At 48.8% G+C, this 26,107-nt stretch overlaps 2 protein-coding genes across 4 annotated transcripts in view; both read right to left on the bottom strand.

Moving 5' to 3' along the window:
• Positions 1-8,458: 8,458 nt before the first annotated feature.
• LOC117089419 lies at positions 8,459-11,239 on the bottom strand. The gene is given in 2 exon segments (XM_033220644.1): positions 8,459-10,779; positions 10,781-11,239. Coding segments are annotated over 2 exon segments (723 nt in total). The 5' UTR covers positions 11,107-11,239; the 3' UTR covers positions 8,459-10,382.
• Positions 11,240-12,032: 793 nt separating this feature from the next.
• ANAPC7 (anaphase promoting complex subunit 7) overlaps positions 12,033-26,107 on the bottom strand; it is a 32,381-nt gene continuing 18,306 nt past the window's right edge. The window contains exons 7-11 of one of the 3 annotated variants that reach the window (XM_033220641.1): positions 22,931-23,048; positions 21,397-21,593; positions 16,750-16,974; positions 14,682-14,832; positions 12,033-12,948 (exon numbers count right to left, since the gene is read on the bottom strand). In XM_033220641.1, the coding sequence (XP_033076532.1) occupies positions 12,759-12,948; positions 14,682-14,832; positions 16,750-16,974; positions 21,397-21,593; positions 22,931-23,048 (881 nt within the window). In that variant the 3' untranslated portion in view covers positions 12,033-12,758. The remainder of the gene's footprint in view (positions 12,949-14,681; positions 14,833-16,749; positions 16,975-21,396; positions 21,594-22,930; positions 23,049-26,107) is intronic. The other 2 variants (XM_033220642.1, XM_033220643.1) reach the window with 2 other exon arrangements.

Here is a 26,107-nt window from a genome sequence, read left to right as displayed (position 1 = left end):
GGCAGGGTGGCTCACGCCTGTAATCCCAGCACTTTGGGAGGCTGAGGTAGGCAGATCACGAGGTCAGGAGATCAAGACCATCCTGGCTAACACGGTGAAAACCCATCTCTACCAAAACAAACAAACAAACAAACAAACAAAAAACAGCCAGGCGTGGTGGCACGCGCCTGTAGTCCCAGCTACTCGGGAGGCTGAGGCGGGAGAATCGCTTGAACCCAGGAGGTGGAGGTTGCAGTGGGCAGAGATCACACCACTGCATTCCAGGCTGGGGGACAGAGACTCCATCTCAACAAAAAAAAAGAATTGTGGCTGGGTGCGGTGGCTCACGCCTGTAATCCCAGCACTTTGGGAGGCCGAGACGGGCGGATCACAAGGTCAGGAGATCGAGACCATCCTGGCTAACATGGCGAAACCCCGTCTCTACTAAAAATACAAAAAATTAGCCGGGCGTGGTGGTAGGCACCTGTAGTCCCAGCTACTTAGGAGGCTGAGACAGGAGAATGGCGTGAACCCAGGAGGTGGAGCTTGCAGTGAGCCGAGATGGTGCCACTGCACTCCAGCCTGGGTGACAGAGCAAGACTCCATCCCCCCTCCCCCCCAAAAAAGAAAAAAATAATTGTAAAGCACAACCACAAAGAAAGATTCAACTATATTAAAATTAAAACCCTCTGTTAACCAAAAGATACTATAAAGAGACAAGCCATAAACTGGAAGAAGATATTGCCAACTCATGTTCTAAACTGTATCTAGAATATACAAAGAATGACTGTGAATAAGAACAAGATAATCCAATAGAAAGGTAGGCAAAACAATAGGAATTTCAGAGAAAAGGAAATCATTCCTCTGCAAAATCATTCTTAAATATATAAAATATTGTTAAATATCATTACAGAACAGGAAAATCTAAATTACAGTAACTATGTCATCTCACACACAGTGTGTTGGAGAAAATTAAATCTTGGTAAGACCCAAAGCTAGTGAGGAAACAGAACCAAGAGCTCCAGGTGAGCATGCTGATTTGTACATTATATATTTCTGTAAAAATAAAATACATAGCAGAAGCAGTTTTAAACAAAAAGTTAGGAAAAAAATGTCCATCAACAGAATAAAATGGATACCTTATATCCATGCAGATTCTTTTTTTTTTTTTTTGAGGCGGAGTCTAGCTCTGTCGCCCGGAGTGGAGTGCAGTGGCCGGATCTCAGCTCACTGCAAGCTCCGCCTCCCGGGTTCACGCCATTCTCCTGCCTCAGCCTCCCGAGTAGCTGGGACTACAGGCGCCCGCCACCTCGCCCGGCTAGTTTTTGTATTTTGTATATAGTAGAGACGGGGTTTCACTGTGTTAGCCAGGATGGTCTCGATCTCCTGACCTCGTGATCCGCCCGTCTCGGCCTCCCAAAGTGCTGGGATTACAGGCTTGAGCCACCGCGCCCGGCCTACAGATTCTTATATCGTAATGAAAAATGAATAAGGCACCCTACAAAACCCTTGACCAGTACTCCTCAAAACTGACAAAGTTAGTAAAAAACAAGTGTGAGAAACTGATAGCCACGAGGAGCCTAAGGAGACATGATGACTAACGTGGAGTCTTAGATGAGATTCTGGAACAGAAAAAGGACATTAGGAAAAAAACTGAGTAAATCTGGGCTGGGTGCAGTGGCTCATGCCTGTAATCCCAACACTTTGGGAGGCTGAGGCAGGTGGATCACCTGAGGTCAGGAGTTCGAGAGCAGCCTGGCCAACATGGCAAAACCCTGACTCTACTATAAACACAAAACATTAGTTGGGCGTGGTGGTGGGGGTCTGAGGCAGAAGAATCACTTGAACCCAGGAGGTAGAGGTTGCAGTGAGCTGAGATGGCACCACTGCACTCCAGCCTTAGTAACAGAGCGAGACTCCATCTCAAAAAAAAAAAGCAAATCTAAATAAACCATGGGCTTCAGTTAATAATAATGTATCAGCCAGGCATGGTGGCTCACGCCTGTAATCCCAACACTTTGGGAGGCAGAGGTGGGCGGATCACAAGGTGAGGAGTTCGAGACCAACCTGGACAACAGGGTGAAACCCCGTCCCTACTAAAAATACCAAAAATTAGCTGAGCGTGGTGGTGGGCGTTTATAATCCCAGCTACTTGGGAGGCTGAGGCAGAAGAACTGTTTGAACCCAGGAGGTGAAACTTGCAGTGAGCTGAGATTGCACCGTTGCACTCCAGTCTGGGCAATGGGGCGAGACTCCATCTCAAAAAAAAAAAAAGTATCAATGTTGGTTCATTAATTGTGATAAATGTTCCATGGTAATGTAAGATATTAACAATAGGGGAAACTGTGTGGAGGGGACATGTGGTTACTTTCTGTGCTATCTGCTCAATTTTTCTGCAAATCTAAAACTGTTCTAAAAATAATCTATTAAAAATAGTCTAGGCCGGGTACAGTGACTCACACCTATAATCCCATCATTTTGGGAGGCCAAGGCAAGCAGATTAGTTGAGCTCACAAGTTTGAGACTAGCCTGGCCAACACGGTGAAAGCCCATTTCTACAAAACATTAGTCCAGGTGTGGTGGCTCATGCCTGTAATGCTAGTACTTTGGGAGGCTAAGATGCAGGACTGTTTGAGGCCAGGAGTTTGAGACCAGCCTGCTCAACATAGTGAGACCCCATCTCTGTTAGATGTTTTTTTTTTTTTTTTTTTTTGAATAAAAAGAAAAAAAAAAATTAGGGGCCGGGAGCGGTGGCTCACACCTGCAATCCCAGCACTTTGAGAGGTTGAGGTGGGCAGATCACTTAAGGCCAGGAGTTCGAGACCAGCCTGGCCAGCATGGTGAAACCCCATCTCTACTAACAATATAAAAATTAGCCTGGTGTGGTGGCGTATGCCTGTAATCCCAGCTACTTGGGAGGTTGAGGCAGGAGAATCACTTGAACCCAGGAGGTGGCGTTTGCAGTAAGCCAAGATCGCCCTACTGCACTCCAGCCTGGGTGACAAAGCTAGACTCCATCTCATACATACATACATACATACAGAAAAGATACCATGGAACAATATACAACAAAGTTCAAAACAAACAAATAATTGCCGGGCACGGTGGCTCATGCCTGTAATCTCAGCACTTTGGGAAGCCGAGGTGGGTGGATCACGAGGTCAGGAGTTTGAGACCAGCCTGGCCAACACTGTAGAACCCTGTCTCTACTAAAAATACAAAAAAAAAAAAAAATTAGCTGGGCATGGTGGTGCACACCTGTAATCCCAGCTACTTGGGAGGCTTAGGTGGGAGGATTGAACCCAGGAGGCAGAGGTTGCAGTGAGCCGAGATCGTGCCACTGAACACTCCAACCTGGGGGAGAGACTGAGACTCTGCCTAAAAAAAAAAAAAAAAATTAGCTGGGCATGGTGGGGTGGGCACCTATAATCCCAGCTACTTGGGAGGCTGAGACAGGAGAATTGCTTGAATCTGGGAGGCAGAGGTTGCAGTGAGCCAAGATCACACCACTGTACTCCAACCTGGGTGACACAGCAAGACTCTGCCACAAAAGAAAAAAAAAAAAAAAGCATTGTTTAGGATAAAAATGTGGTAAAAATAAAAATGAAACAAGGGAATAATGGTATTATTTTACAGACAAGAAAAATGAGGTTGTTATCCACCCAAGCTTCAAAACACTTTCAGGGTCACAAAATAAAGGAAGTAATAAAACAAAATTCAGACTCATGGGTACTTCTGGCAGGGGTGGGGCTAGAGGGGTAGGGCCAGCTGGGATCAGCCTGGTGCACAGGCATGTGGGGGTCCTGGAAATGTTCTGTTTTGTTACCTGAGTGGTGGTGTACATTTTTCCTGTGGTTTTGTAAACACTTTTACTATGCTTTCACATGCTTCTGTATGTATGCTGTATTTCACCAATGTCCCATTTTTATTAAAATAATCAAGAAATCCCTGCCAGGCCCCAGGGAGGCTCGTGGTCTGGGCTCACTGGAGGTTCGTTATGCATGGGGACCACTCTCCCAGATCTGCCCAGGGGTCTCCACACAGCCTTGACTCAGAGAGGCCCCCTCCCTGGCCTCCCCTAGGAGGACAGAAGCTGCCCCCAGGTCACTGCGTGGCATGTGTATACGCCCAACATTCTGGAACAAGTTCCAGTAGGGGGATGTACATGGGGTCACCTCTGTCCCTTCCTGTCACATTAGTAGGCTTCACCAAACAGCAGCAGCACAGATTTGGGAGTGGCCTGGGCCGGCAGGGGTCCTGGGGTCAGCTCGTTTGGGCCCCTCAAGGCTAGGGCTTCAGTCTGGGAGCCACCTTTTCTGAAGGACAGACCCCTGCTGGCTGTGGTTCCTACTCAATTTCTAGACCAAACCTCTGTTGCCCCGTGGAGACAAACAGGGAAGATGGGCCCGGGAGCCGAGGGCCAGCTGACTAGGTCATGGGTAGAGGATGACCCAAAAATGAAAAAAATAACTTCCCTGGGCCTCTTGCTTATGCAAGACCAGGCCCAGCACTTAGGGGTTCAGGTCAAATCCACTGATCTAGTGCCAAAGGGGTCCTAGCCCACAGGGCAGAAGGCAAGGTCACCATCCTCAGGGACGCTGTTCTGACAAGGATGAAGGTTTAGCCCTCAGAAGCTGCTCCCCACCCAGGGCTCCAAGTGCTGCCACCCCTGCTACAAGTCCCCTTCCATGTTATGCCCCCACCTGACAACAGGGTGGGGGACCCAGCTCTCTGAGTCCTGTACCAAAGGAATGCGGAGGCACAGAGAACCTAGGGGAGCTGCCCACGGCCACACAGCCAGTGACAGGCCATGAGGTGGAGGCTTCCCCTGAGGGTGGAGAGAGGCCCTCCCCCAGGCCTCAGCCTTCCTGGTGGGGAGGGTGGGTACCTATGAGGTGGCACTGAAAGAAGGAGGGGGACTCAGGGATGATACAAGCAGCCAGCGCCTGCACCCCCACAAAACCTCATCAAGCGCAGTCTCCCTCAGCCCTCAACAGGGGAGGAACTGACCTCAGTCCAGGAAACACCCCAACTGCAGAGCCAGGCAAGGGGGAGGGACCCCAAATCCCACAGCCTGGAGAAACCTAAGGGGGAGGCCTGGGAGGACCGCAGAGCACACAAGCTCCCAGCTCCAGCAAAAGGAAGCGTGGTAGACGCTCAGAGACTGCAGAGCTCCTGGTTTGCCCCTAACCTGAAGCCCAAGGAGGGGCTCCCTGGGTAGACAGGGAGGCTGCCGGGCCAACCTGGGCATACGGGTTTGCCACACAGAGAGGACAAGCCAGTCAGGCCCCTTGAAAGTTCCAAAGAAGATTATACTGTCACTCCAAAATCCCCCTGCTGAGAATTTACCCAAAGAAGGAGAAAAAATAGCACAAAGGAGGTCACCAGAGGGTTGTTTACAAAGAGAGAGACACTGGAAGATTTAAGGGGCCAGCGAGAGCTGTGTCGTGACACGCTGTCCTTGCCAGACTGTCTGCAGCCTTTAGACACAGCAAGGCTGAGGCCTGCAGCAACAGACGGTGAGGCGGGCTTAGTGCGGCTGTTTTCTCTGGAACAGAATGTATTACACAATTGTGGAGAGATCCATTAAGACCATACTAAAGCTCCAGGGCAGGAGGCTCTGGACAGATGAAAACAGCTAATGTGTCCATCTGAGACTCAGTGTGCTCATCTGTGAAAGGGGCCAATTCTACCTCTCCAACTTCAGGGGCTGTGAGGCTGAGATGTGGTAATGTAGGCAAAGGCCATATCTCATGGGCTTGCTCAGAGGAGCACTCACGAAATAGCAGCTAGGGGCTGGGCGCCATGGCTCACACCTGTAATCCTAGCACTTTGGGAGGCCAAGGCAGGCAGATCACAAGGTCAGGAGTTCGAGACCATCCTGACCAACATGGTGAAACGTCATCTCTACTAAAAATACAAAAATTAGCCAGGTGTGTGGCACATGCCTGTAATCCCAGCTACTCGGGAGGCTGAGGCAGGAGAACTGCTTGAACCCAGGAGGTGGAGGTTGCAGTGAGCCGAGATAGCACCACTGCACTCCAGCCTGGGTGACAGAGTGAGACTCCGTCTCAAAAAAAGAAAGAAAGAAATAGCAGCTAGGGGCCAGGTGCAGCGGCTCACACCTCTAATCCCAGTACTTTGGGAGGCCAAGGCAGGTGGATCACCTGAGGTCAGGAGTTGGAGACCAGCCCGGCCAACATGGTAAAACCCCGTCTCTAGTAAAAATACAAAAATTAGCCAGGCATGGTGGTGCAAGCCTGTAGTCCATCTACTCAGGGGGCTGATGCTGGAGAATCGCTTGAACCCGGGAGGTAGAGGTTGCAGTGAGCCAAGATCACACCTCTGCACTCCAGCCTGGGTGACAAAGCAAGACTCTTGTCATACACACAAAAAAATAGCAGCTAGCCAGGGTGTGGTGGCTGACACCTGTAATCCCAGCACTTTGGGAGGCCGAGGCAGATGGATCACTTGAGGTCAAGAGTTTGAGACCAGCCTGGCCAACATGACAAAACCTCATCTCTGTTAAAAATACAAAAATTAGATGGGTGTGGTGGCACATTCCTGTAATCTCAGCTACTCAGGAGGCTGAGGCAGGAGAATCACTTGAATCCGGGAGGCAGAGGCTGCAGTGAGCCAAGATTGTGCCACTGCACTCCAGCCAGGGCGACAGAGCGAGACTGTCTTGGGGGAAAAAAAAAAAAAAAAAGGCCAGGTGCAGTGACTCACGCCTGTAATCCCAGCACTTTGGGAGGCCAAGGCAGGTGGATCACCTGAGGTCAGGAGTTCGAGACCAGCCTGACCAACATGGAGAAACCTCATCTCAACTAAAAATACAAAATCAGCCAGGCGTGGTGGCACATGCCTGTAATCATGTGCCAGACAGAGAGTGAAACTCTGTCTCAAAAAAAAAGAATAGTAGCTAAAGCAAATAAAAGCAAAGGAGTACTGATCAAATCTGAGGTTGGAAAAACATTAAAAACCAAACGAGGCCAGGCGCGGTGGCTCAAGCCTGTAATCCCAGCACTTTGGGAGGCCGAGACGGGCGGATCACGAGGTCAGGAGATCAAGACCATCCTGGCTAACACGGTGAAACCCCGTCTCTACTAAAAAAAAAATACAAAAAACTAGCCGGGCGTGGTGGCGGGCGCCTGTAGTCCCAGCTACTCGGGAGGCTGAGGCAGGAGAATGGCATAAACCCAGGAGGCAGAGCTTGCAGTGAGCTGAGATCCGGCCACTGCACTCCAGCCTGGGCAACAGAGCGAGACTCCGTCTCAAAAAAAAAAAAAAAAAAAAAAAAACCCAAACGAAAGCACTTATGACAGTGGTGCTGATGAGGGGCAGGCAAACAGACACTCACACCTGTTATTTGTTGGAGAGTAACCCGACAGCACCCATGAGACATGTCAATGCACACACTCTGAGACCCAGGAATTTCACTGCAAGGAACTTGACTTCTGCATATCCTTGGAATATTATGGCAAAATATGTTCATGACAGCACAGACTGAAATAATTATGTACAAGACTGGAAAACAAGTGTCCACCAGTAGCAGAAGGGTTGCAGAAATTGTTCCTTCTGCAGAATGGATTCTGCAGTACTGATGATTAAGGGGTGCACTGACACTGCACAGAATGTCCCTATGCACAGCACGGCCTCTTATTTTTTTTTTTTTTTCATACGGAGTCTCACTCTGTTGCCCCAGCTGAAGTGAAGTGGCACAATTTCGGTTCACTGCAACCTCCACCTCCTGGATTCAAACAATTCTCCTGCCCCACCCTCCCAAGTAGCTGAAAATACAGGCGCCCACCACCACGCCCGGCTAATTTTTGTATTTTTAGTAGAGACAGGGTTTCACCGTGTTAGCCAGGATGGTCTCGATCTCCTGACCTCAGGTGACCCACCTGCCTTGGCCTCCCAAAGTGCTGGGATTACAGGCATGAGCCACCGTGCCTGACAGAGTATTTTTTATAATATATATAGTTAAGAAAAGGCACAAAACTATTTTTACAAAAGTAGAACCAGAAACTTATTTTGGGGAGAGACAATAAATTCAGTGGATTGGAAAGTACATGTATTTCTAATTTTATGCCTTTCATGGTTTAAATTTTTTTTTTTGGAGAGGGTGTCACTGTTACCCAGGCTGGAGTACAGTGGTGCAAACACAGCTCATTGCAACCTCCACCTTCTGGGCTCAAGCGATCCTCCCACCTCAGCCTCCTGAGTAGCTCCTGTGTGCATTGAAGCTGGGACCATAGGGATGCACCACCATGCCCAGCTAATTTAAAAATTTTTTTTGTAGACATGGGGTCTCACTATGTTGCCCAGGGTGGCCCTGACCTCCTGAGCTCAAGTGATCTGCCCATCTCGGCCTCCCAAAGTGCTGGGATTACAGATGTGAGCCACTGCACCTGGCCTGAATTTTTTAAAACCGTGTGTAATTTTATGTAACACATATATATTACAAATACACACCATATTTCACATAAATTAAGATGTGTTCACTGGGGTTATCCAGATGGCAGGCTTACAGGCCATTTTTTTTAAATTGTCATAAAACATATATAACATAAAATGTGCGACCATCTGCACCATATCCAGAACTTGTTAAACATTCTAAGCAGAAACTCTGTCCCTATTAGAAACTAAGTCATTCCTTCCCCTCAGCTCCTGGCAGCCTCTAATCTACTTTCTGTCTTTATGAATCTGACTGTGCCAGGCATACCTCAGATTCATGGAGTCATACAGCATTTGTCCTTTTGTGATTGGCTTCTACCACTTAGAATAGCGTTCTCAAAGTTCCTCCATGTTGTAGCATGTCACTTGCCTTTAGAAGGCTGAGTAATATTCCATTGTACGAAAGACGCACCTTGGTTTGTTTATCCACTCATCTAAGGACACATGGGTTGTTTCCACCTTTTGCTACTGTGGACAGTGCTGCGTGGACAAGGATGTGCAATCTTTTGGTGTTCCGGCTCTCACTTCTTCGGGTATACACCCGGAGGTGGAACGCTGGATCCTAAGGTAGTACTGCTTGAATTTCTGAATCGCCAGACTGTTCTCCACAGCGGTTGCGCCACCTTACATTCCCACCAGCAGTGCATGGTGGCACTGTTATTTTAAAATTCATGTTTTCTTTTCATGGCTGCTGTGGAGGCTGCACTGTGAGCTTCTTGGTTTGTTCCTGACCTTGCTGGTGCTGAGTGCTGTGCTGCCAATGACCTTCCACAGCAATCTGGGAAAACCCCACACCCTAGAACAGGCTGGTGGTGGCCCAGGTGCGGCAGGGGCAGGGGTGCTGAGGTTGCCCAGGCCTGGAGGCATCTAGACAGCAGACCTGCACCGTACCCCAAGAGGGGAGGTGACAACTGAGGCCCCTCCTGCTGCCCTGGGGCAGAGAGGCTCCTGCAGAAAGTGGAAAACCTTAGTAAGGCACTTACCTCAATGGCCCCTCCCAGCACAGGGCTTCCTGGTGACCTGGCCACAGCCGTGCCTGGAGGACGAGGTGAGGTGCATGTAGAGTCTGGACTCACTGCCTGTCGTCAGCAGGGAATGCAGGCCTGAGCACAACCCCAGAGAGCTGCTCAGAGGGCCAGCTCACCTGAGCTCTGGGAAGCAGCTCCACACAGGCCCTGGCCTGCCACAGGTAAGCCAGTGTAGGACTGGGAACGCAGGAAGCCACAGGTGAGGCCTTCGGAGGCCGGTTCTTCCCACCCACGGACAGCTGCAGCGTGTATCTCCTAAGGGCCCTCTGGGGTCAGGCCTGCAGCTGCTGGGAACTTCGAGCTCCCCTCTCCCAGGTTTCTCAATACTTGTTCAGGGAACACCTGCATAGAATAGGAAGTCAGGGTGGGAAGTGAAAGCTACAGACCACTGGGCCTGGGCCAGGCCTCTGGATTCCAATAAAAGTTTGGTGCTGGGCCTGGGAACCTGCATCAGAGATGCATGCTGTAGTTTGCGGATTGCAGATTTGGGCAAAAGCTGGCCTCATTTAGAGGAATTCAGAGGCAGGAGTGTGGCCCCCGAGCTGTGGCTGCAGGGAGAGCTCCTGCCATCAGCCGTGAGTAGGGTACACAGCTACCAGGTTCCTGGAGCCCAGCAGGGGTTGAAAAGTGAAAAATGAAAGGTCCCACTGAAGGGCAAGGCTCAGCCCAACTCCAGAGCCTGCCTCCCTGCTTGGCTGAGGGTCCTTCAGGGACGAGGGCTCCAGGACAGAACCACCCCCAGCTCCCCAGGGAGGCCTGGCCAGCTGGCATTCCCCCTGTGAGGATGTCGCAAAGGGTGACACGCTGAATGCCACATGGGCTCATTTAGTCCTCACCCTAGGAGGCAGGGGAGGCAGCAGGGGCTGCATAGCTAACTGCCCCAGCAGCCCATGGGTTCTGAGGGGGAGGCGGGGCTTTTCAGACCCAGGTGGTCTCTGAACAATCTGGAAGGTGGAGAAATGACTCAGTTAAAACACCCCCATACTGGCATGTGGGACTCCAGAACCCAGAAAGAACTTGTGGTGACTGGGAATTTGGGGGCTGTCCTTGGTCAGGGGCCTGGTCTCCTGGCAGGTGGCTCGGCAGGAGAGCCACAGGGCTGAGCAGCCTGGTTCTGTCCCTGCCTCCTGGAGTTCCCTGCCCTTGAGATTTTGGGTGAGAGTGACGGCGGCAGTGCCAAGAGACAGCTTCAGCCCCCTCTGAGCACCACTCTTTGATGCAGACCGAGTGTTTTCTCAATCCCGTGTGAGGTGGTTTCACAACTTCAGCCGCCTCTTCCAACCTGGCTCTCACCTTGGGGCTGGAGCTGCAGGGAGAGGATCCATCCTGGGAAGTGCTGGGCCCGAGGAGCCAAGAGAGCACAGGGGCTCTCAGCAGAGCCGAGGGGCATGTCAAGGAAGGGGACAGTGGGAGGGTGCCAGCTGAGGACGATGCATGGGGCCTGGGCTCTGGGACCCTGATCCAGTGGATGTGAGTGCGGTTGCGAGCCTGCCATGCAGAGATGAGACTGCGCAGTGGGGCTGGGCTTCCTCCTAGAGTCAGGGGAAAGGCAAAGAGGCTTCACCTCTCCTCTCTCATCACAGTAGTGACAGGTCCTAGAGCTGAGGAAGCCCATGAGGTGAGGCTGCATCCGGGAGAGCATGTCTAGGCCAAGGGGCAGGCAGCTTCTTCTCCTGGCCGCACACTCACCTGGTGTGACCCCACTATCTGTGGGGCTTTATTTTTTTAAAACACTGTCTCTGTCGCCCGGGCTGGAGTGCAGTGTAGATCCTGGCTCACTGCAATCTCCACCTCCTGGGTTTAAGTGATTCTCCTGCCTCGGTCTCCCGAGTGTTGAGTAGCTGGGATCATAGGTGTGTACCACCACGGCCAGCTAATTTTTGTATTTTTAATAGAGAGGGGGTTTCGCCATGTTGGCCAGGCTGGTCTCAAACTCCTGGCCTCAAGTGATCCACCTGCCTCAGCCTCCCAAAGTGATGGGATTACAGGTAAGCATACCCCACCTTATATGTCTCTTTAGAGGTGGCTCAGATCAAGTGATGTTGTGCAGGCTTTGGATTTTAGACCGACTCACAGAAACTTTTTGCCCATTTTAAATTGCAGTTACCAGATGTTCTGAGCTCATTAACTACTGTACACTTACAGTTTACATTTTGGGATACGACTTTCTATTGACATCTAATTTGTATTTTGCAGCACCTCGGACTAATTTTTGAATTTGGGATTAGCTGTGACACCCACCCCCCACCTCCGATTAAGTGTATACTCAGAGCCATCGCAATTTAAGATACAAGGGAGAGGGTGTGGGAAGAAACTCCCAGTCCCAGAGCTCAGGGTATGACACTCAAGCTGACCAGTGACAGACTGCTGGGCAGTGAAAGAGCCAGGCAGACTCAGCTGAAATCTGGTCAAAGACTCTCAGGCTCCAGGGAAATTTACCTATCCAATATGCAAACAGATGAACCAGCTCAGGGTTCCTGAGCTTTCCAACCCTCCTGGCTCCCAACACTAGGGGAAGAGAGTCTATTTTTGGCAAATACTTCTGGGGCTGAATCAATGCATTCTGAATAAGACAAAAATACTAAGAGTCTATTTTAAAAAGGGCTTCCATTCTGATCACCCCAACACCATGACTGTACAAACCAGTTTTATTAGGGAACTGCCCCAGGTGCATCTCTGTTCATGCTCTCATCACACCTGTTTCTCAAATCAGCCCAGGCTCGGAGAGAAGTTACCAGCTAAGCAAAGAGGAAAACTGTTCTGCAAAATAGCAACTGTCAGCTTAAGGCATTACTAACATTGCAGAAGGAAGCAAGATTACTAGGGATGTCTGGATAGCCCAGGACAGTGACTTCTGGGAACAGGAAGCTCCCTAGGGCCAGATCGTGCTGCCATCCAACTTGGGAGATGACACTATCGTGCTGGGATGGTGGGTAACTCTTTCAAACCCATCCATGTCACAGAACACTGTCTATTCCTTGAGCTTTTGGATTTAGAAATTAGTTATATAAAAAGTACTCTTGGCCCAGAAACCCCAAAATGTGTGTGGGTCTTGGGGCACTCCCTCAATCCTCCCTGGCTGGAGCAGGAGAGGATGGAGATACATGGAAGGTTGGTCAGGCTCTGTTTTAGAAATGAAGTCACGACTAGGAATCGGGAGCGAGGGGGCAGAGACCCCTGCTGCAATCACATGCTGAATCATTGTCCTCCTGAGAGCAGGCTCCTACGGTTCCTTCAGTCCACGGAAGTGCTCAGAGCAGGGCAGGCCAGTGCGGCCATGGAGCTGCCGCCCCCTCACTGCATGCCGAACCACTGCTCCTGGTCAGCCCACTGGGCCGCCTCACTGTCGCTGCCCTCCAGGTCCCCTTCTTCCCCACTCCCTTCCATGTCGTCCACATCCTCCTCCTGAGTGGCATCCGTGGGACTCTCCTCCTTCTCCATCTTCTGCATCCCCTCTAGAGACTTCTGGTCATTGGGGTCCAAACTAGGGGACAACAAAACAAAGGAGACGCCTGAATCTCTGCCTTGCTCTTGCTGGCTGATTCGTCATCTCCCTGGCCCGGCAGTGAAATGACCACACAGTCCCAGAGAATGTGCTAAAGCCTGGGCTCGCAACTCAGGCTTCCAAGGCTGGGCTGAGGGAGTCCACCACCAGAAGTGTAAAAAGGAGTCTTTTCCTAATTTTTAGAATTTTCAATTTGAGTTTTTCTCCACAAATTTCTTATATTTTTTCATACCTATTACCCCTAGCATGCTGCTAGAGGCGGCTACCAGATAACACAAATGAAAAAGTGGCAAACAAACATTAACAGGTAAATTCAAATGTAATTCCCAGAAAGTTGGGTTTTTGAGCTACAGGGTTACAAAAAATAGGAATTTATCTGAGTATAGGTGTCCCATGTTCTTATGATGTAATTAAACATATCAGCATTTCAAGAGCCAACCAAAAACATCACGCTGTACCATGGAACAGACTTGTAAACACCTAGGTTAGACCCCAGGACCCAAGGCTACCTCTACCCAAGCATTCGCATTTAGCAGCTGAGTGTCCGTACATATGCTACCCCCACCCCAAAGTTCAGAGCCTCTAGAACATTCATTTATTTGCCTCCTAAGCAATCTTTCCTCTTGCCTTGGTGACCATCACCCAAGCCAGCAGGTGTCCCACCCCTAGCAAACACCACCTCTAGTGGAAGTCTGGTATTTTATTTTCTCACTTGCTTCTGGGATTCTAAAAAGCAACTAAAACCCACGTTGGCACCCTGTTTCTACCGATACAAATGCAGACCGATCTGTAACATCTCCTCATCTCCTGGTTGAAGCCTTCCACATCCTGTACTCTGAAGCTCTCACCCAAACCCAGGGGTCTTGCCCTCTGGACTCCCACCTTCCCTTCTACAGACTGCTATGAAAGCCCTTAGCACGTGGTATGGTCAGTCTGCATGTCTGAGACTGACAGCTCCCGAAACATAGCATCTCCAGTCGTCGCTGAGATGCTAGGCACACAAGTGGTGCTCAACTGTGCGCTGAACAACTGAATGTGATCAGACTCTATATTAAAGACAGCCCTTCACCATAACCTTACAGACACACAGACAACCCTCAAAGAAACCACTTCTGTATTAAACAGTAAGAATACCACTATTTATTTAGTATTTACTATGTACCAGGCACAGGGCTAAGAGCTTTACATGAAATAATCATTTAACCCTCATTTGATCATTTAATATCTAATAAGGTAGCTAGATATAGACAAGGAAATGTGTTAGTAACTTGCCCAAGATCACAGGTGGTGAAGGTAGTATTCAAAACTTCAGATCTCAAGTTTTTAATGACTACAGTAGATAGAAACATGGGAAAGTACTTACAATACTTTGATTTGAAAAAGAATATAAAATATATACTAGGTACAACCCTATAAAAATATGTGTGGGCAAGGACAGAAGATGAGCTATACAAACGAACACAGATGTTATAGTGGTGTGGGATGGTTATGAGTGAAACAGTTCTCTAATGTTGTTAATATATTTTAAGAAAAAATTTTTAGCAGTCATGAATCCACAAATAACTTCTCTACCATTACTATTATTATTCTGCTTTCAACCATGGACACAAAGTGTGCGTGTGTGTTTCCATAACTCCCTAACTCCTGTGACCCAGCTCACTGCCTCCTCTACCCTCCTCAGTGGCCTTCCCCCAAGGGAGGCTAGTGCCTACCTTAGTGCTATACTATACTGGTCCATTGCCTCCTGATACTCATTGACAGCTACAAGGAAATCTCCTAGGATCCGATGCAGGACACAGTCACTCTGATTAGCCAGTGCGTTCCTCAGCAAAGCAATTCCATCTTCATATTTCTGTTCTCTGCCTGGTGGAATAAAAAAGACCCTCACTGTCCTCCTTGAACATTTTGAAAATATATTCCCATCTTAAGTCACGTACAAAAAAACCACAACTAGGCCGGGCGCGGTGGCTCAAGCCTGTAATCCCAGCACTTTGGGAGGCCGAGACGGGCGGATCACGAGGTCAGGAGATCGAGACCATCCTGACTAACACAGTGAAACCCCGTCTCTACTAAAAACTACAAAAAACTAGCCGGGCGACGTGGCGGCGCCTGTAGTCCCAGCTACCCGGGAGGCTGAGACAGGAGAATGGCGTGAACCCGGGAGGCGGAGCTTGCAGTGAGCTGAGATCCGGCCACAGCACTCCAGCCTGGGTGACAGAGCGAGACTCCGTCTCAAAAAAACAAACAAACAAACAAACAAACAAAAAAACACAACTACCATTCTGACAATCTCTTTGCAGACATCCTCAAGATAACACTGGTGCAACACAAAGTGAGGGCAAGCACACCTGATGTCCTATTCAGTTAAGAAATCTGCAGTTTGGCTGGGCACGGTGGCTCAAGCCTGTAATCCCAGCACTTTGGGAGGCCAAGACGGGTGGATCACAAGGTCAGGAGATCGAGACCATCCTGGCTAACACAGTGAAACCCCGTCTGTACTAAAAAATACAAAAAACTAGCCAGGTGAGGTGGCGGGCGCCTGTAGTCCCAGCTACTCAGGAGGCTGAAGGAGGAGAATGGTGTAAACCCAGGAGGCGGAGCTTGCAGTGAGCCAAGATCCGGCCACTGCACTCCAGCCTGGGCGACAGAGCCAGACTCCGTCTCAAAAAAAAAAAAAAAAAAAATCTGCAGTTTGAATTATAATGTTTTAAATGGGCTCTTAACTTTAAAAAGCCAAATTGCATTTGCCAACTAGCCCAAATTCAATGAACCAAATTATGAGTTCATCATAAATCAGGACTGAAAAAAAAAAACAGGACCAAATGGGAAGTCATAAAATAATTCAGATAGCACCAAACAGTTCAAACTGGCTAAAACAAGTTAGTTATATTCAGCTCAAACTACTTCAGGACAACTCAAACCAGTTAACAGTGAGCCAAGGCTGGGCGCGTTGGCTCACGCCTGTAATCCCACCATTTTGGGAGGCCGAGACCGGTGGATGACGAGGTCAGGAGTTCGAAACCAGCCTGGCCAATATGGTGAAACTCTGTCTCTACTTTAAAAAAAAAAAAAAAAAAATTAGCTGGGCATGGTAGTGCATGGCTGTAGTCCCAGCTACTCAGGAGGCGGAGGCAGAAAAATCACTTGAACCTGGGAGGCGGAAGTTGCTGTGAGCTGAGATCACGCCACTGCACTCCAGCCTGGGTGACAGAGAGGTCGTCTCAAAAAAAAAAAAAAAAGTGCCGGGCGCGGTGGCTCAAGCCTGTAATCCCAGCACTTTGGGAGGCCGAGATGGGCGGATCATGAGGTCAGGAGATCGAGACCATCCTGGCTAACACGGTGAAACCCCGTCTCTACTAAAAAAAATACAAAAAACCAGCCGGGCGAGGTGGCGGGAGCCTGTAGTCCCAGCTACTCGAGAGGCTGAGGCAGGAGAATGGCGTGAACCCGGGAGGCGGAGCTTGCAGTGAGCTGAGATCCGGCCGGCCACTGCACTCCAGCCTGGGCAACAGAGCGAGACTCCGTCTCAAAAAAAAAAAAAAAAAAAGGAGTGAGCCAAACAGATTCCAACCAATTATAGGTGGCTGGAGCCAAGCCAAGCAGGTCTAAGCCAGCTACATTTGGTTGGGCTAAATATAAACCAATCCAAGCAGGCTCAGACCTGCTGCAAAAGATACACACCTGTCTGGTCATCTGTAACTAGCTGGGACAACGGTGTCCAATGAGGTCAGGTTTTATAAAAATCAATGATGAATAGGGCAGAAAATAAGACACACTTACTAAGCAGTTCTGCTTTTTTCACCACAGCCTTAATGTAATCTGGCCTTTGGGTCAGGGCTTTATCTAATAACGTTTTGGCTTTCTCCTGTGTCACTGGGTCTTCAAGACAAACGGTGGCTAAAAGGGTAAGGGTCTGTGCATTTGCTCCCAGAGTTTTGTAAACGTTGTTAGCCATTACCATTGCTTCTCGAATACTGTTGGAGGCTAAGTAACACTCGATAAGACCTGAAAAAAGTAAAACACATGAAGACATTCAATGCCATTACCACTCCAACCCATGCTTCCACTCTGACAGCTATCCACATTGCTAACCTTCAAAGATTAGACAGGCAAGTGTGTTGATGGAATAGCTAAGAAGTGCTCTTCCCCAGAGCACTTGATGGATGTGGAAAAAGACTGCCTTCAAAGGCACCTTCAGTTTAGGGAAGGAAACAAACACATGTAAGGAACTCACAGCATGTGAGCACCCCATCTGACCGCTGGAAGAATAAATGCAACACTAATGATTAGTCTGTCATATGGCCAAGAGATCAAAGTAGTGAGAGATGATGTTCCCAAGAAAACCCAAGGTTTTGCTGCCTCTTAACAAGCTGTTATTCTCCAGCTGCATTCGGTCACCTGTAAGGCTAGGTTTAAGATGGAAGGCTCCTAGGGTCTTTTTTTTTTTTGAGACGGAGTTTTACTCTTGTTGCCCAGGCTGGAGTGCAATGGCATCATCTCCACTCACTGCAACCTCCGCCTCCCGGGTTCAAGTGATTCTCCTCCCTCAGCCTCCTGAGTAGCTGGGATTATAGGCATGCCCCACCACGCCCGGCTAGTTTTGTATTTTTAGTAGAGACGGGGTTTCTCCATGTTGGTCAGGCTGGTCTCAAACTCCTGACCTCAGGTGATCCGCCCAGCTTGGCCTCCCAAAGTGCTGGGATTACAGGTGTGAGCCACCGTGCCTGGCCTGGCTCCTAGAGTCTTTAAGTGAATTTCCAGTTTGACAAATAAAGGACTTATTGTCAAGCAACCTAGGGAGAAAGACTCTTTTATTTGAAACATAACAGCTGTCTCAAAAGGCACTTGCTGAGGGCTTCCCTAAACTAGATGAAGAATACTTTATCAGGTGCACCAAACAGACTGGAACTGGCAGCCCTTGCCTCTTTCCACACCCACAGTGAGATGTCCTATGAGGAGGCCACCTTCCTCCTCATAGGACAGAGTTGGTCAACGCTCAACTCTTCATGCCAAGAAGTTGAGGAGAACAGAGGAATAACTTCTTGGCATAAAGCGCTCATCAAAACAAAAAAACAGCTTAAACCCCAAACCCACACAATCCTTGGCAGATTTTCTCTGCATACTCCTCCACCCTAGCAGCATTTATAACATTCATGCACACCCTTCCACACACTATGGTTACTTAACCAGAAATTATCTAACTCTTTTTTTTCTTTTTCTTTTTTTTTTTTTAGAAACAGAGTCTTTCTCTGTCATCCAGGCTGGAGTGCAGTGGTGACATCTCAGCTCACTGCAACCCATGTCTCCTGGGTTCAAGCGATTCTCCTGCCTCAGCCTCCCAAGTAGCTGGGACTACAGGCGTGCGCCACCATGCATAGCTAAATTTTCTTCTATTTTTAGTAGAGATGGTATTTTACCATGTTGGCCAGGCTGGTCTTGAACCCCTGACCTCAGCTGATCCACTGGCCTCAGCCTCCCAAAGTGCTGGGATTACAGGCGTGAGCCACCACACCTGGCCAATTACCTAACTCTTAATCCATGCTGGATTCCACATACAGTTTTTTGCAATTACTTATTGAACAGTTTTAATTCCCTGCTAAAGCCCTACTGGAACTTAAGAAGAAAACAGAATGCACTTGCCTAACCTAAACCTCTACCAGCAAAAGAAGGAAGCTCCAACTGGAAACTGTGAGAAACCTCAAAGGGTGTAGTCAGAGTTGCCCTGACCCAAATCTCCAAATGGCAGCTTAAGAAGCCTCACTGGCCAACTGGGAAACATCTGCTGTCCAAATATTATAGGACAGGTTATTCAACTGCATCTCTGATCTCTGGTGAAATAAGCATGCAATATAATGGAATTAACATGATAACAGCAGCTGGGACGATAGGGAAGTTACAGTTTCAGGATCAAGAAGTTAATCTGAAATCAATGGCTAGTTTGCTGGAGCTTCTTTAAGAACAAAGACAATCCTCTTTCCCCCCAACAAATCCAGAGGCATAGCTCTCTGGCTATATAAGCAGATCTGTTCTCTTTCCCAACATCCAAATTTTATTTCTCAAATTTGAACTCATCTTCCTGTTAAGAGCAAATCACTCCTAGACTCCTGGGTATATTTTTAAGTGCTTATAAAAATATGTTTTGGAGGAACTGCATCTTGAAAGATCTATTTTAATGTCTGTGACTGAGTCACCAAACATTGCTGAAGCTGGCACAGGTCCTTTGAACTCCTAGGGTCAGTTCACATGAACTTAAAATATTACATAACAAAACAAAGTTGGACCCCGATTGTGCCCACTCTGGAGGTCACAATGAACAGACCCATTCCCACAGCCAACACTATCATATGGATGTGGAGTTATCCCATGAATACTAACTCTGGCCCAAGGTAAGTAAGATGGCCACGAAAAAGAATAGGCCTAACAGGCCATGTACAGTGGCTCACGCCTGTAATCCCAGCACCTTAGGAGGCCAAGGTGGGCAGATCACTTGAGCCCAGGAGTTTGGGACCAGCCTGGCTAACATGGCACAACCCCGTCTCTACTAAAAACACAAAAATTAGCTGGGTGTGGTGGTGCACGCCTGTAATCCCAGCTACTCAGGAGGCTGAGGCAGGAGAATCACTTAAACCCAGGAAGCAGATGTTGCAGTGAGCTGAGATTGCACGGCTGCACTCCAGCCTGGGCAACAAAGTGAGATTCTATCTCAAATAAAAATAAAAAGAAATAGGCCAGTTGTGGTGGCTCATGCCTGTAATTCCAGCACTTTGGGAGGCCGAGGCAGGGAGATCACGAGGTCAGGAGTTCGAGACCAGCCTGGCCAACATGGTGACACCTCATCTCACTAAAAAACACAAAAATTGGCCGGGCGCGGTGGCTCAAGCCTGTAATCCCAGCACTCTGGGAGGCCGAGACGGGCGGATCACGAGGTCAGGAGATCGAGACCATCCTGGCTAATATGGTGAAACCCCGTCTCTACTAAAAAATACAAAAAACTAGCCGGGCGACGAGGCGGGCGCCTGTAGTCCCAGCTACTCGGGAGGCTGAGACAGGAGAATGGCGTGAACCCGGGAGGCGGAGCTTGCAGTGAGCTGAGAGCCGGCCACTGCACTCCAGCCTGGGCGGCAGAGCAAGACTCTGTCTCAAAAAAAAAAAAAAAAAAAAAAAAAAAAACACAAAAATTAGCTGGGTGTGGTGGTGGGCGCCTGTAATCCCAGCTACTTGGGAGGCTGAGGCAGGAGAATCGTTTGAACCTGGAAGGTGGAGGCTGCAGTGAGCCAAGATCATGCCATTGTACTCCAACCTGGGCGACAGGGTGAGACTCTGTCTCAAAAAAAAAAAACAGGGCCTGGGCACAGTGGCTCCCAGCACTTTGGGAGGCCGAGGCAGGCGGATCATGAGGTCAGGAGATTGAGACCAGCCTGGCTAGCACAGTGAAACCCTGTCTCTACCAAAACTACAAAAAATTAGCCGGGTGTGGTGGCTGGGCGTCTGTGGTCCCACATGCTCAGGAGGCTGAGGCAGGAGAATGGCATTAACCCGGGAGGTGGAGCTTGCAGTGAGCCGAGATTGTGCCACTGCACTCCAGCCTAGGCAACAAAGTGAGACTCTGTCTCGGAAAAAAAAAAAAAAAGGAATAATAATAATAAAAAAAAGGCAAACTAAGTGATCTCGCATGGTGCCTGACACAGAGAGATTCATATTAATGAGTATGCCACATTGGATGGGGGCGAGGGGTGGGAGGACAAAAAAAAAAAAACCCCATCCCAACTCTCCCCTCACCAAAAACCAGAAAAAAAAGAATCAGAAAAAATGGATTCTGAAAGTAGAGGGTGACAAATCCAGTGAAAGCCCTAAATAAATGTAAAATGCCTAGTGCATTGGTTCCCAAACTTGTCTGCACATTGATAATACCTGGGGACCTCCAGATATGTCAATGTCTATCCCCAACTCCATATATTTCCATCTACACTGGAGAGACGCAACATCAGGATTTGAAAAGCTTCCCCAGATGATTTTTTTTTTTTTTTTCTGGGAGGGAGTCTCACTCTGTTGCCAGGCTGCAGTGCAGTGGTGTGATCTCAGTTCACTGCAACCTCTGCCTCCCAGGTTCAAGCAATTCTCCTGCCTCAGCCTCCCAAGTAGCTGGGACTACAGGCGTGTGCCACCATGCCTAGTTAATTTTTGTATTTTTAGTAGATACGGGGTTTCAACACGTTGGCCAGGATGGTCTCAATCTCTTGACCTCGTGATCCGCCCGTCTCAGCCTCCCAAAGTGCTGAGATTACAGGCATAAGCCATCACATCCGGCCAGCTTCCCCAGATTTATTCTAACAGAGTTTGGGAAGTGCTGGCCTAATGAAACCTTCCATCTGAGGACTGTTGCCATACCCACAGATTCACACCATTCACCTATGTTTTCTATCTTACCTTCATAACAATCTAAGCGACAAGGTGCGAGCCGTATGGCCTCCCGAAAGTGGATTATTGCTTCTTGGACTCTGCCCATGTTCCTAAGTGCTGCTCCCTTAAGTAGCAAAGCTTGAACACTATTACTGTTCAGCTGAATGGCCTTGGCTCCTAAATAGAGGGCCCGTGAGTAGCGTTTGCTATAGAAGCTGTGACAGCTGGAGACAACAAAAAAACAACAAAAAAACCCCAGAAGTTATTTAAGAGAAGACTACAAAGAAACTTCATCCAAAAATCATACTGAAGGCCCTGAACATAATCTTTATTCCAAACCACACTTACAGTTTTAACCTATAATATTAGTAGAAAAGCAAAACAAACCAAAAAATCCACCAAATATTTATTTTTAAGGGGAAATCTTGATACGGAAGGGACAAATTATGAAAAAGAACCTATGATCTAGATATTAGTTATTAGCAGAGAGGCATTAGGAGAATTTGTAAAGCCAGGTTAATAACAAAGGAGCATCTTCTGGCCCCATCACTGATGGCTCAGTACTAAGCACAACGCATTCACCAACTCAGTTAATGCTTAACCCTAGAAGGAGAGATTAGCCCATTTTCCAAATGAGAATACAGAACTAGATAGGTAAATAATGCATCCAGAGTCATAAACCATGATTTGAATCCAGGACTGATTATCCTTTTAAAAATATATACATATACATATGTGTGTGTGTGTATATATATATGGGGGGGGAGGGGGGAGAGAGAGAGAGAGAGAGTGTCTTGCTACACTGCCCAGGCTGGTCTCAAACTCCTGGCCTCAAGTAATTACCTCTTTTCTTTTTTTTTTTTTTAAATTTATTTTTGAGACAAAAACTCACTCTGCCACCCATCTGGAATGCAGTGGCACGATCTTGGTTCACTGCAACCTCTGCCTCCTGGGTTGAAGTGATTCTCCTGTCTCAGCCTCTCGAGTAGCTGGGATTACAGGCGTGCGCCACCATGCCCGACTAATTTTTTTTTTTTTTTTTTAGATGGACTCTCGCTCTGTCACCTAGGCTAGAGTGAAATGGTGTGATCCTGGCTCACTGCAACCTCAACCTCCCAGATTCAAGCAATTCTCCTGCCTCAGCCTCCCAAGTAGCTGGGATTACAGATGCCCACCACCGTGCCTGGCTAATTTTTGTATTTTTAGTAGAGATGGGGTTTCATCATGTTGGTCAGGCTAGTTTCAAATTCCTGACCTCAAGTGATCCACCCACCTTGGACTCCCAAAGTGCTGGGATTACAGGCGTGAGCCACCGCACACAACTTTTGTATTTTTAGTAGAGACAGGGGTTTTGCCATGATGGCCAGGCTGGTCTCGAACTCCTGGCCTCAAGCAATCCACCTGTCTCAGTCTCCCAAAGTGTTGAGATTACAGGCATGAGCCATCATGCCTAGCCAGGCGATTACCTCTTAAACCTGAGCTTTCAATTTATATTCTCTTCAGGAGCAACCACAATCTCTTAACCTACTGACAACTGGGGAGAAAGAAGGCATAATCATACCCAGAAACCACCCACGGTTCTGCATGCTGATCAGAGATATTGAAAAGGCGGCATCCAAGGTTCTCAACATCCTCCAGCCGCCCTTCTCGTGCCAGTAGGTAGCCATATACATCCATTCCTAGAAAAGGACACAGAAGAGGTGTTTTAAGCAGAGAAGCAGGGGTCCCACATACAGGAGTAGCACCCAACATCAGACTCCATGCTGAGGCCCCAGTTCCTGCAGGGGCTAAGCCCTTTCCACCATCACAGGCTCCTCCCACTACTATTTCCAGTTTCCTACAAAGTGACTATTAAAATGCAAAACCCAGGCCGGGCGCAGTGGCTCACACCTGTAATCCCAGCACTTCAGGAGGTCAAGGCAGGTGGATCATGAGGTCAGGAGATCAAGACCATGCTGGCTAACACAGTGAAACCCTGTCTCTACTAAAAATACAAAAAATTAGCCGGGCATAGTGGCACGTGCCTGTAATCCCAGCTACTTGGGAGGCTGAGGCAGGAGAATCACTTGAACCAGGAAGGCGTAGGTTGCAGTGAGCCGAGATCACGCCACTGCACTGCCTGGGCGACAGACTGAGACTCCATCTCAAAAAGAAAAAAAAAGAAAAAAAAGAAAATGCAAAACCCAGCTGGGCATGGTGACTCACACCTATAATCCTGGCACTCTGGGTGGCGGAGGCAGGAGTATCACCTGGGCCCAGAAGTTCAAGACCAGCCTGGGCAATACGCTAAGACCCCGTCTCTACAGAAATTTTAAGATATTAGCCAAGTGGTTGGGTGTGGTGGCTCATGCCTTTAAACCCAGCACTTTGGGAGGCCGAGGCAGTCAGATCACAAGGTCAGGAGTTCAAGAACAGGCTAACAGGTGAAACCCCATCTCTACTAAAAATACAAAAATTAGCTGGGCATGGTGGCGTGTGCCTGTAATCCCAGCTACTCAGGAGGCTTAGGCAGGATAATCGCTTGAACCAGAGAGGCGGAGGTTGCAGCGAGCCGAATCACACCGTTGCACTCCAGCCTTGGCTACAGAGCGAGACTCCATCTCAAAAAAAAAGAAGGGCCAGGCGTGGTGGCTCATGCCTGTAATTCCAGCATTTTGGGAGGCCAAGGTGGGTGGATCACGAGGTCAGGAGTTCAAGACCAGCCTGGCCAAGATGGTGAAACCCCGTCTCTACTAAAACTACAAAAAATTAGCCGGGCACAGTGGCAGGCGCCTGTAATCCCAGCTACTCGAGAGGCTGAGGCAGGAGAACTGCTTGAATTCGGAGGGCGGAGGCTGCAGTGAGCTGAGATTGCACTACTGTACTCCAGCCTGGGCGGCAGAGTGAGACTATGTCTAAAAAAATAAATAAATAAAAGAAAAGAAAAAGAAAAAAACATTAGCCAAGCACAGTGACACATGCCTTTGGTCCCAGCTACTCAGGAGGCTAAGGCAGGAGGACTGCTTGTGCCCAGGAGGTCAAGGCTGCAGTGAGCTATGTTTGAGCCACTCCAGCCTGAGTGACAGAGTGAGACCCTGTCTCTAACAACAAAAACAAAACCAAAAACCAAAGGAGGCCAGGCACGGTCATTCACGCCTATAATCCCAGCCCTTTGGGAGGCAGGAGTTCAAGACCAGCCTGGCCAAGGTGGTGAAACCCCGTCTCTACTAAAAATACAAAAACTTGCTGGGCATGGTGGCACACACCTATAATCCCAGCTACTCAAGAGGCTGAGGCAGAGAACTGCTTAAACCCGGGAGGTGGAGGTTGCAGTGAGCCAAGATCGCGTCACTGCACTCCAGACTGGGCAATAGAGTGAGACTCCGTCTCACACACACACAAAAAAAGACAAAAACAAAAAACAAAAAAAACAAAAAAAACCCAAAGGAGCAGAACAACCTACCTCACAATTTGAAACCCCGCAATTTTCAGGAAGTGTTTGTCCCTCTATCCTGTGGCGTGATATACAGCTACCCTAACCCAACCCAATCAGAAAAGGCCCAAAAAAAGGCATCAAGTAACGTCTCTCTTTCAAGAGTTCTAGACCATCAGAAACATGCTGCTGAAAAGCCAGTCAGTCTTAGAAAAAGTTGGCCTATTCCAAAAAAACTCGTAGTTCTATCCAGAATGTAGTTCATTAAAGATCACCACCTCGGCCAGGCACGGTGGCTCAAGTCTGTAATCCCAGCACTTTGGGAGGCCAAGGCGGGCGGATCACGAAGTCAGGAGATCAAGACCATCCTGGCTAACACGGTGAAACCCCGTCTCTACTAAAAAATAAAAAAAAATAGCTGGGCGAGGTGGCGGGCGCCTGTAGTCCCAGCTACTCAGGAGGCTGAGGCAGGAGAATAGCGTGAACCCCGGAGGCGGAGCTTGCAGTGAGCTGAGATCCAGCCACTGCACTCCAGGCTGGGCAACAGAGGGAGACTGTCTCAAAAAAAAAAAAAAAAAAAGATCTGGCCGGGCGCGGTGGCTCAAGCCTGTAATCCTAGCACTTTGGGAGGCCGAGACGGGCGGATCACGAGGTCAGGAGATCGAGACCATCCTGGCTAACACGGTGAAACCCCGTCTCTACTAAAAATACAAAAAAACTAGCCGTGCGAGGTGGCAGGTGCCTGTAGTCCCAGCTACTCGGGAGGCTGAGGCAGGAGAATGGCGTAAACCCAGGAGGCGGAGCTTGCAGTGAGCTGAGATCCGGCCACTGCACTCCAGCCTGGGCCACAGAGCGAGACTCTGTATCAGAAAAAAAGATCACCGCCTCAGGCTGGGCACAGTGGCTCAGGCCTATAATCCCAACACTAAGGGAGACTGAGGTGGGTGGATTATCTAAGGTCAGGAGCTGCAGACCATCCTGGCTAACATGGTGAAACCCCCGTCTCCTCTAAAAAAATACAAAAATTAGTTGGGTGTGGTGGCGGGCACCTATAATCCCAGCTACTCGGGAGGCTGAGGTGGGAGAGTCACTTTAACCAGGAGGCGGAGGTTGCAGTAAGCCGAGATTGTGCCACTGCACTCCTGCCTGGGCGACAAGAGTCAAACTCCGTCTCAAACAAACAAGCAAACAAAAAATCACTGCCTCTCCCCAGCTCCCGTTTTATTCTCACCCACATTCTATAAAAAGGGATCTATGCTCACTGTTACCTATCTCTTGCCACCATTCTCTTCCATCCCTTGTTATCCCCCTTCAGATTCCCATGAA

The sequence above is a fragment of the Trachypithecus francoisi genome, unplaced genomic scaffold (genome assembly GCF_009764315.1).
Source record: "Trachypithecus francoisi isolate TF-2019V2 unplaced genomic scaffold, Tfra_2.0 Lachesis_group11, whole genome shotgun sequence".
In the NCBI taxonomy this organism is placed as follows: domain Eukaryota; kingdom Metazoa; phylum Chordata; class Mammalia; order Primates; family Cercopithecidae; genus Trachypithecus; species Trachypithecus francoisi.
Note: the sequence above shows the minus strand (reverse complement) of the source record. Positions and strands in the feature narration are given on the sequence as shown.